Source organism: Halichoeres trimaculatus, unplaced genomic scaffold (assembly GCF_033239565.1).
Source record: "Halichoeres trimaculatus isolate MK-OKI-2021-1 unplaced genomic scaffold, fHalTri1.1 fHalTri1_scaffold_20, whole genome shotgun sequence".
NCBI classification, from domain to species: domain Eukaryota; kingdom Metazoa; phylum Chordata; class Actinopteri; order Labriformes; family Labridae; genus Halichoeres; species Halichoeres trimaculatus.
This window is the reverse complement of record NW_027437198.1, coordinates 12,119,411-12,130,661: the sequence shown is the minus strand read 5'-3', so window position 1 is coordinate 12,130,661 and position 11,251 is coordinate 12,119,411. Positions and strand designations below refer to the sequence as shown.

The 11,251-nt window shown below is 41.4% G+C and overlaps 1 protein-coding gene across 1 annotated transcript; it reads right to left on the bottom strand.

Moving 5' to 3' along the window:
* Window positions 1-318: 318 nt before the first annotated feature.
* LOC141809420 (ectonucleotide pyrophosphatase/phosphodiesterase family member 7-like) lies at window positions 319-8,206 on the bottom strand. Its single transcript, XM_074696420.1, has 6 exons — window positions 7,969-8,206; window positions 7,394-7,539; window positions 5,793-6,422; window positions 3,504-3,739; window positions 617-739; window positions 319-504 (listed from the first exon to the last, which is right to left on the bottom strand). The coding sequence occupies exons 1-6, from the start codon at window positions 8,204-8,206 to the stop codon at window positions 447-449; spliced, it is 1,431 nt and encodes a 476-aa protein (XP_074552521.1). The 3' UTR covers window positions 319-446.
* Between the last annotated feature and the right edge of the window lie 3,045 nt (window positions 8,207-11,251).

Genomic DNA, 11,251 nt, shown 5'->3' with positions numbered 1-11,251 from the left:
AAACAGAATAATAACTTTCATCATTGTGTAATTTTCCAATCTATTGCTGTTGTTCAACACGATTGAAATATCCCCAAAATAGATCAGACAGTTTTAAATTATATGTTTCAGGTGTCCTAAGTGGATCAGTTTCTATATTAACTTTATGAACACAGAAAAATAAGGAGACATGTAGACTTAGTGTATTCATTTTAGATTTTAATTACAGCATACAGTTAGGCAGCTAATAACACAACCCTTAATCACTCAAACAATGTAGACAATTCAACAGAGAACTAAAGAAAATAACTGAACTATTGATCTATAATTTTTGTTCTGCAGTTATTTTTGTTTCCTCAAGAAAAATTTACCGACATGGCTTAGCAACATTTTTGGTTAGTGCTGTTCTCATTTTCTTGTCTGCAGTCCTAAACTGGAGAAGAGTTATCGATGAGTGTGGTCGTACCCTAAAATGAAGTAACTTTTGTTTCTTCTTTTTCGTATGGATGTTTAGAGCTCCCCGGCCTGAATCACAGAGAGGAAGAAAAAGGAGAGGGACAAACTCTGTGAATATGCAATAAATAAAAACTTATATAAATATAACAATTATATACAATTAAATCATGTTCTTTTTTACCTTTCATCCCTCTGTTTCTTCTTCAGTAATTTGTAGGACATGAGCACAATAAAAACAACAAGAAGAAATCCAGCCACAGCAGACAGTCCAGTGAAGACATTTTGTGGGTAATTTATAGTTTCACTCGAACCTAAAGAAAGAAATGAACAAATGAACAGAAAAAACATTAAAATGATAATTTCATTTTATGATATAAGACCACAACATATTACAAAACCTTCAGCCAACAATCCTATGTGGAGAAAGTGCATCAACTGACCACCTGAGGGTGCTTTAACAACTTTATCCTATAGTTTACATATGTGCCAATAAAATAAAATCCTCTATTTATGTTGAGCTTGAACTATGAAATAGGGTCTAATTCTTCAACTTTTTTGTGTACTGTTGACAAATACCACAAAAAGAACCATGTGAATTTATCCCGATGGTGAGCATTCAGTGTCGGACCTTTTAACACACTCAAGACATCTAGAGAGAATTTTGTTGAGTTATTTTTTCACACCCGTATCCCCAAAACATGCAGGCTGAGAAAAACTATTGTTAGTTCTCTGCAAAGTTATACTGAGAGCTGTCATCAACAACAAAAACAATGTGAAATTAAAGCTGCAAGCAGCGATGAACGGGCCCTCGCCCTGTGCGCGCCAGTCGGAGCGTGTGCTAGCCGCCGCATGCGCTCGTTCAAGGCTTGCCAAGTGGAGCATGTCCCAGCTGCCGCATGAGCAGCAAAATGTGGCTCAGCCAAAAGCCTTAGGTCAAGGCACGAGGGCTTAGCCCAAAACTTTTGATGCCCGTACCTCAAAGTAGCTGGACAGGCTGCAGATATGAGGCTCCCGGTGGTGCTGTGGTGCATAAATGTTAGTGCAACCAGTGATAGAAATGCACTGAGGCTGTGAAACTGAACCTCTGTGTTAATTTTGGCCCTGATCCAACACTGCACCAGAGAGAAATGAAGATTTTAATGAAGCAGCCAAAATGGTCAACTTTGACTGTCATTTGTGGCCACGCCCATGGACGTAGCAAAAATCCGTTCGGAATATATCATTGTCAGTGTGTGTAGATTACACAAGCCAAGTTTGGAGTGGATCTGATAAAAAACCAAGGAATTGTTGCATTTTGTCTGAGGCGAAAAATCGTCAAAATCCGATGTTTACGGGCAAATTGCGAACTTCCTGTTCGGAATTGACTATGGTCATAATACAATTTTTTGTAGGTCTTGGCATGCTTGTTATGCCTGATAAATTTCAGACCTGTAGCTCAAAGTAGCCGGGGAGGCAAAAAATTTGAGCCCCTGGGTGGCGCTATGGAGCATTAATGTTAACGCAACTAATGATGGAAATGGAATCAGCATCAGACAGTGCACACGTATGTGAATTTTTGTCCTGATCAAACATTTTACAGAAGAGTTATTAAGATTTTCAAAAAGTGGCAAAATGGCCAACTTTGGCGGTCGTTTGTGGCCACGCCCAAAAAAATTATAACAATTCTATTATGATTATTAATCTTCAATGTCTGTAGTATACACATGCAAAGTTTGAAGTTGATCTGAGAAAAATTGTAGGACTAGTTCGTTCAAATATGTACCCTTTGAATGCAATTTTTCCAAATTCAGGCCATTGCCACTAGGGGGCGCTGTACTTTCTGGTTAAAATAACGACATGGCTGTGTCCGGGGTGCAACACTGAACATGTATGTCTATTTTCGTGCAAATTGGACATAGTTGAAAAATTCCGAACTTTGAGGCAATGTCGTAGCGACAGCGAAAAAAATAAAAAAAATTTAATTATGATTATTGATCTTCAGTGCGTGTAGTATACTCAGGCCAAGTTTGGAGTTGAAAAGTCAAAAAACCTAGGACTAGTTCGTTAAAATACCTAGCCCAAAATCGCTAAATTTTGAAGTTTAGGTGCAAATAGCAAAGTTCGTGTTCAGAAATCACGCAAGTCGTAAGAGACTTTTTTTTAGGTCTGGGCATGTTCATTATGACCACCAAGTTTCAGGGCTATAGCTGAAAGTAGTTTGAGGGGCTGCAATTTTTAGGCCCTAGGGGGCGCTATGGAGCGTTCATTTTTGTGCAAGCACTGGAATCACGCGATTTTCGCACATTCACAATTTTGGGTACACGCGCGTTCGCGTTTATTCCAAGTGAAAGGCACGCAATTTGGGGTTGTTTCGGCCCAAACAAATAATAATAATAATCGCAAGGGTTTCAATAGGGCTCTCGCCCAACCTGCGGTTGGCGGGCTCGGGCCCTAATTAAACTTCACAACATTGTATTCCTCTCGACTGTTTACATTGCTGTAATTATTTTCGAGTGAGCCAAACTCCTTCAAGCATTTATTGAATCTTCCTCTCTTACTTATTCCATACTCTTTTTAGATATTTATTGTATTTTTTAACTTCCCCTGCACATTTTCTTTGATCACTTTAGCCTTGAAAATGCACCATGTTAGCACAATCAGGATAAAATCAGAATCAGTTTTATTGCCAAGTACATATGCACACCAAACTAATTTGACTTGGTGTAATGGTGCTAACAATTAGCAGTGCTTCTGTTTACATTTTTGTGACATGTGAGTGCTTTATCTGTGCTTTTTGGCTCTCAAATAGATTGCATGTATGGACTAATTAATAAAAAAGACTCACTGCAGCGTTTACAAAAAATGCCTAATCAACTAAAAATAAAAGTTTTTTTTTTTGTACTGGTGTTGACATCAGACACTTGGATTTAATTCTTCAGCCCTCCTTTCTTGTAACCTTTTCAAACTTTCACCTGATCTGGGTGCATATTGTCCGAAATGATGGATGAATGGCCCAGTAATAGAGGAGCAGGTGCTGAAGTGACACACTTTCTCAGCCTCAGGGAGAGACTCATTAGTCTGTTAGAAACTTACCCGCTCTTGGACTGCTAACCAGCATGTGCTTAGTGACGTTCAGGTGTCCGTCGTTGACCTCAGGTGTGATACCCAGGATGTGACACATGAGGGCGTAGATGTTCACCGTCTCAAAGGGTCCCACCTCCAGATTCTTGCGAAACGCTGGACCCACTGCTCTAAAGAAGGCCTTCATGTCCAGCTCCTGGTTGTCGAAGCCGTGCTCGCCTTTGTGGAACTGAACTGGGAAATACTGCAGGGAGACAAAGAGATGAGAAGCGTGACGGGGTTTGGATTAGTTGGAGGAGAAGATGCCCCCATGTGGCTAACATAGCTCATCATACTGAGAGTAGGCTCCTTTTCTGGTCCTGACAAGCTAAAAACCCTGCCTGACATTGAAATTAAAAGTATGTGTCAAGTGTTGTCAGTAGTTTTAAGAATGTATAAATACAGAGAAGCCAGTTAACAGGACTAAATTAGTTGGGTTCAGCTCCTGGATATTGAACCTTTTCTAAGCCAGTGGCTTTAGAAACGGGAGCCCATCTGCATCAGAGCTCACACCTCACACTCTGCTCCTGTTCAGTCAGCAGAGGGTGGCATAGGCCAAGTAAAAAACATGTCCACACAGAAGAATAGAGGCCTATTTTCTCTTTGTGACTCCTGCCAACCAACAGAAATGGCTCAGTTAGAATTGAAACAGGAGGGAAACAGGTCATATTTTTCTGTGAAGACATATTTTCCCACTAAAATGAGGTTTAGTGTAGATTGAGGTACTGTACTATAGGATGCCTATTTATCTTTAGCTGTTATGAAACACTCTCAAGATGCTTGGACTAAAAGTAACCATAAAGAGCGTGAACATTCATTGAGATAATGCAGTTATGACCAGGGCCTCGACCTATAGACTATAGATAACCCGTCACATCACACCAGGATCCACGGGACAGATTAATTTCCTTGTGTTCAGCGTTTCAAGCCATTTCATGATTGAATTACTTTAGTCTTTGAAATACTGATTTAATGTCTCTCAGCACTGACTGACACATTCACTTGCAAAGTTACCGCACAGTGGAGCGACTGAGCGAGCGTGGAGCCAAGTGAAAATGCTAATTTTGAATTTCCGAGGCATGAATAGCTTCATGAAGCATTTGAGAGCCCTGCATGTCATCAGCCGGGCCTGGATTATCCCGAGGACATGCAAATGCACTTGATTAAAATTGTAATGTACTCAGATTAGAATTTAACTGGCTTAAAGAGTCCAGCTTCACCATTTTAGTGAGCGGAAATACAACTGGTAACTTTTGTATTTTTGTACTCAAGCCTGAAGGACGTTTCTTGAATAAACTAGGCAATGTGTGCACACTTTTCCCACTTATTTCTCTTCTTTCTTAGAAGGTTATTCAATTTCTTTCCAGCCATCCATTAAAGTGGGTCTTAATAGTAGTTGAATAAAATAATAAATGTGGTTAATAAGTATTTGGTGCTCCCCTCAGAGTGCTGTTTTTCGGTGTTCTGCTGCTGCTTCAGAGCTGCTCTCTGCAGCTCGGCATGTTGATGGGGGCACAAATGGCAAGCTGAGGTAACTGTTTACTTTAAAGGGTAAATCAATAGGACTTGCAGTGGGCAGAAAACTGCTGCAGCACATCTCTTTATGGTTTCAAACTTGCCAGTATGTTTTGTTTACAGCCGAATCAAGGTCAGTGACGTCAGGGGAAACATTATGACCTTTGCCTGGTCATTGCTGCACACTCATTAGATGATACTGAACAGTTATCGCTTTGAATGATTATAGATAGGCGTCATAAAACTACAGCTCCTCCTAAAATCTATGGCAATGCTTGATATTTTGTATAATCCTCATCTTTCCATGCCTGGTCCTGATGCTTGGCCACACAAATGGGGCCCCAAACGAAAGACTACAGTCCCTCTTTGTGTTTATTTAAAATCTCCTTTAATGTGAGTTTTGACACCTCCTTAAATGGGCGTAATGTGACACTCTTTGGTTAGGTGTGCTGTAGGGCTGCACGATTATCGCAATCGCAATCGCAATCGCAATGTCAGCACATGCAATTACGTAATCGCAAAAGAGGATATCGCAATCGCAATCGCAATGTCAGCACATGCAATTCAGATTTTTCTCCATGATAACCAAGCAAGTCTGTAGACTCATCATGACACAACTTTTTTTATTAAATCGCAAGCACAATCGCAATTGCAATATTGTCCACCTAATCGCAAATCGCACCTTTTCCCCAAATCGTGCAGCTCTAGTGTGCTGGTAGCTGTTTTGTTATCTATCAACCCACCCCATTGATGACATATCCAGGGTCAGCCCATAAAATGATTGGCAGGATCCGGTCGTTTTTCGCGAAGTGGAGACGCTCCGGCATCTCTTCCTTCTTGTACACATGGAGGTGTGGATGGGCTCCCTTCAAAGCACTATAAACCTTCTCCAGCCTCCCCGGTTTTGGCAACAGCATCCCAGAAGGGCCAAAGTCCACCAGGTGAAAGGACAGGTCCTGAAAAGAGAAGCCTGGGATCTTGGACAGCGTGATCTCTTCCACCAGACCGTTGCGGTACACTGAGGTCATACCGTGGTCGGCTGTGATCAGGATGTTCAGGCGATCACTCAGCCCGTGCCGTTCAGCTGAGTGTCGGATGTATCCAACCGTTCGATCTACTTGCTTTACCATTTCTCGTATCTCTGGGGAGTCAGGACCGTAGCGGTGGCCTGTACCATCTGGCTCACCAAAGTACAGCGATACAAAGTCCAGATCCAGGTCCCTGAACCAGCCCATCACCTTGTCGGAGTTCTCTCTCCACGCTGTCTCGTTCTTGTAGTTGTACAGAAGTGGCTCTACTTCTCTCACTGAAGCAGCATGTCCTTGGTATGTGGAGGCTGTGCCAGGGAAGTGAAGTGAGCCGGCTTTTCGGCCCTGGAAGAGTTGAAAAAAGGACACGGATCAGCATCACATGAATGAGTATGCAACGAGTTCACACTCCTAAACCACCAAACAGGGGACTTTAGGCTTTAAACTAAGACACTTCTCTCTATGAAAGAGAGAGGACGTTAAACCTGAAATTACTAGTGAAAACAATCAATATCCAGTTTGCAAGAACCTTGCAAACTTCACAAGGCAATGCAAGCTATGTTACATCAACATGGTCATGTCGGAGAAGTGTCCAGGTGCTAAAGTGGCCCATCTGCAGTCCAGACTCGTCAACCATGGAAACAAAGATACAACAAAGAAAACCTGAACTGTTCAATCAAGCAAGAACGGGACAATGTTTTGCCTTAAAACTCCAGAAACTGATCCCTCGGCTCTAAAACCTAAACAGTGTTGTCAAAAAAAGAAGTGATGTAACACAACAGCAGTCTCAACTGTCTTGAAACTTTTTTATAGAACACTTTTCAATTCCAGTGTTATATATATTGTTTTATACAACATCTGAGATGTTTTGGAGTTTGTGTACAATTATTTCTTTCAAAACGAAAGCTTTTAGGGTTCCCAAAGTATCATCTTTGAAGTATACGGCCACTAACTAAGCTGCCAGAGTAATCTGAATATGGGGAAGCAGCTGAATAATTTAACTGATGTGTTAATAGGCATGCCAAAGTTTTATTCAGTCATACTTTGGATCAACAAAGAAGGAAACCAAACTGCAGTGGTTAAGTTGTCAGTGGTTTCTTGAATCCACAGCTCTCATGAAGCGGCCTTACAGCAGCTGCCATTTGCATGCAGTTAGCATCCACAGCCTCAAAATAATTTGCAATATAACTGCGGCGATCTGCCTGAAATGATTCAGCCGGCCTTCAGAGGTGTTTCGCCCAGAGAAATGGTTTCTTGTGCTGTAAACAGACAAACAGTCTCTGACAGAGATAAGCTGAAAATGGTGCAGCACAGACCTGTTTCTCCGCTGTGATCCAGATAGGCAGGCTGCCATTGTCCCACCACTCATTCACAAACTGAGTCTGATAGTACGGCTTCGTCTGAGTGGTGGTTGTGTTGAACCACATGTTGTGGATTACCCCGTGGTTTTCAATGTAGCGGCCTATAGAAGAGAATCGCTGTCAGTCTGCTTGCACTCATTATTCAGAGCGTGACACATTCACATTAAAAATTCTATCATCTTAACGGGCTGAGTGGCATGACGCTTTTGGACAAGGTCTTATGACCAACTCCGGAGATTAGAGGAATTTAATTTCAAGGAAGTTAAATTTCTTTTAGCTGGGGCTGATGATTTGAGAGTCAAAATAAGAAAGGAGAGCACAGAATTCTTCCCTCAGTCATCCAAGCATAATTATCTTACTCAGCTATAAAAGCTGTTGGACCCTGGGACATTCAATTACAACTAATTCCTTTTTCCCGTGGCTTTTTTCAATCCTTCCCAAGCTAAACCCAGAGCTGCTTCCTACTCTGCCATGATATGCAGATCCCCCTGCCAACTGGGAGCACTGTTGTAGGAAATGAAACACTTTACCTGTCAAGAGGGTGAAGTGTGAAGGGCTGGTGATAGTGAGGTAAGGAGGTGTGACATACAGAGCTTTGACTCCATCCTGGGCCATTTTGTCCAGGTTTGGCGTGTCCACACCACGGTCGTAATCCCAGCGGAAACCATCGAAGGAGATCAGAAGCACCTTCTGCCTGGTTTGTTTGCTTGCTGGAGCTGCGAGGCTGCACGAGGCCCAGAGGAGGCAGAGACTCACGGTCCACAGCATGGTGACACGGACTCTTCACCGATCCAGCTCTGACACAGGATCCAGCTCTTTGTATCTTTATACCTGAATTCTTCTGAGCAAAGTTTCTCCAACTTATCTTATCTTACAGATTGCATGGACTTTGTGTATGCAGCCTGATGACGTTTATGAGCCGTTTTTACAGCTGCTTGTTGTGTTCACAGTGAATTTCAACCTCCCTGTTTTGCTCTTGAGGACTGGCAGTAAAGCAGATTAATCTCCCCGGGCATCGCGGTTGTTTGTTTCCCTCTAACTCGCTTGTTGATGCTGTCTTTCTGTTTGTCTGCCGGCCCGTCTGTGCGTCACAGTTTCCTGTATATCATTGACAATGGGGGAATGGCACTTTGATGGGTTTCACCTTGAGTTGGGATGGTGCATGATTGATCTGACACTGGGAAAATGAAGAGGAAAATGAGAGCGTATATCTCTCCGTCAGCTTGCAGTGGTCTCTGGGGAAGAAGGGACCCTTAATAGACATATTCATTTTAATAACCCTAATGTGTATTTTAGCCCCAGGATATTCCTAAAAGATCTTTTAAAATCTACATTGATTTCCACCACGGACAAACTATTCAAACTGCACCCTCCTCAGTGTTTCAGCTCAGATCACTCTCAGCTCATCCACACATTATATATCACTTTGGTTGTGATGTAATCTTATCAACGTCCATCAAATTGCGAGACAAGGTAACTCTTCAAATTGGCTCTTTATTGTGTGTGTCCTTGGCAGAGGTTCAAGGGAATCGTCCAATCTTTATGGAGATAAGGGATAACATTCATCAGCTTTCATTTACCTCATTCATATTCATTAGCTTTCCCGTATTAACTCTATACGCTCGTCGTCCAATGTCAGCAAGATTCGGAGGAGTGTGTTCTGGACTGCTGAGACCGCCGTGAGTCTCAGATCTTTGCTATGAGAACTTTATCAAACACACACACTCTGAACTTGAGGGGCGAGCAAACTTTATCTGACCCTCTCACTCACTGCTCAGGAACTCCACAGGGATCCTCTCAGATTCTTGAAGAAGAAAAGTCAGGATTTTGCCTTTAGCACTCTCTGCTGCTGGTACACAACCACTGCAGATTGCCGTCCCCAGACCACAACAGCTTCATCAGGATGGGCCAGAAAACCTACCTGTATAAATCACTGAATAATAACGGGGAATATTCTGTTATGTTGTGGCTGAAAAGGGAAACACAATCTGCAACAGCTCAAGTGAGCATGAATTAGAGAAAAATGCTGCAAATGTGAAGATAATGTTAATTTAAATGTATTCATTCTTTTAAACTATAAATGTGTTGCAGCATTTTCTTTCTAGTTATGATCATTTGGGCCTTTGCAGACCATCTGACTTTTTTTCACGACTTTATTTTTATGATATCATAGCATTATTCTTCTCTTTTGCATGCTACAAATCTAACATTGCCTGTGGTGTGCCACAGAGTACTGTTTCAGGCCCAGTTTTATTCTCCATTGTTGCCACACAGCCAAATAATTCAGCCCCACAAGGTCTTCTTTCATTGCCATGCAGACGACACAGTGATATCTCTTCCTTTGAGACCTGAGGACCCTGGAAGCCGAGCTGCTGTCACAGACTGTCTGAGTGATGTCAGCTTCGGGAAGGCTGAAAATCTTCTTCAGCTGATCCACTCAAAATCAGAAATAATACTGCTCAGTCTGAGGGACCGCGCTCGTTTCACCCAGAGCAGCCTTTGTGCCTCATATGATGAGTGATATTCAGCAGCAGCCTTAACTTTGAATCACTCATTTAACACGGTTTTTCATTATTAATGCAGCATCACAAATGTGAAACTCATGCTCTCACAATCATACCTCGAAAAAGTCGTCCACATCCTCATCTTCTCCAGACTTTCTTTCCCTTTGCAGTAGCTTCCTGTTTTAGATTTAAGATTTAACTGATCAGTTTGAGAGCATGATTGGCTCTGAGCTACATTTCTGAAATGGTGACCCCATGTGAACCAGCTCGCAGCTTCAGGGACTCCTGGTTGGTCCAAAGTCAAGGCTTAAACCTTCAGGTGAACGGGCTCTTTCCATCAGGGCCCCTCGACTTTGGAACAAGCTGCCTGAGGAGATAAGGCTCGAAAGAATCAGATACATCTTTAAAAACTCACTTTTTTTCTCTTTCTCATATCTCTCTGTGCTTCTCCTGGATTACATTTCTTTTTTTTTTTACTCCTCTTCATTTTTAGGTATTTTTGGAACCCATATTAATTTCTATTTGTCGTTTATGTCGATTTTACTTCTTTCATCTCTTTTTCTAACACTTTAATCTCTTAATGCCTCTTTGACCTTAAATTAACCTGACGGCCTTTATGTATTTTATTGCTTTTAGGTTTTTTTTTTTCACTCTTAACTATTTTTTATCACGTATGTCTCACGTCTAGGTTGTTTTTATCTCGTTTTACTGTTTTTATCTCATTTTACTGCTTTTTCTTCCATTTTGCAGAGGGTACCTCACATCTTTTGTACTCTTGGTGTCAGTTCATGTTGTTCAGTTCTTTATTCCCTTGGGTTAGAAGTAGAAGTGGTAGTATTATAGTATTTATGTAATTTCAGTGAGTGTTAAGATTTCCCAGCCTCCTGGGATGCGTCATTCGCATGGATTATATGCCTTTAAAAGATGTTTTTCTCCTCTTCTTGAGGACAGATGTGCCACAGTTTGACTTCTTTTTAATGAAAATCAAAGGAAAATGTCTAAAATTAACATTAACAAGAATAAAATGTAAGAAAAGGGAAAATAACAACTAAAACTTTGGAGCGTTACTGAAACTCCTACACACTGTTTTGATTGTTGAGCTTGCTATAGATGATTATATTTAATACTTGACAAAGTACAAAATGTTTTAGTAAATTACACCTCATTAAGAACATTTGTGGATGGATTATTTTGTGCCAAGATTCTACGTGTGTGAATGGAACACTTTAAGTGAAATGTCAAAGTCAAGTTTATAAAGATGAACCAAAGAAATGTGTGACTGAACTACAACAACAACTTTGCTGTAAGC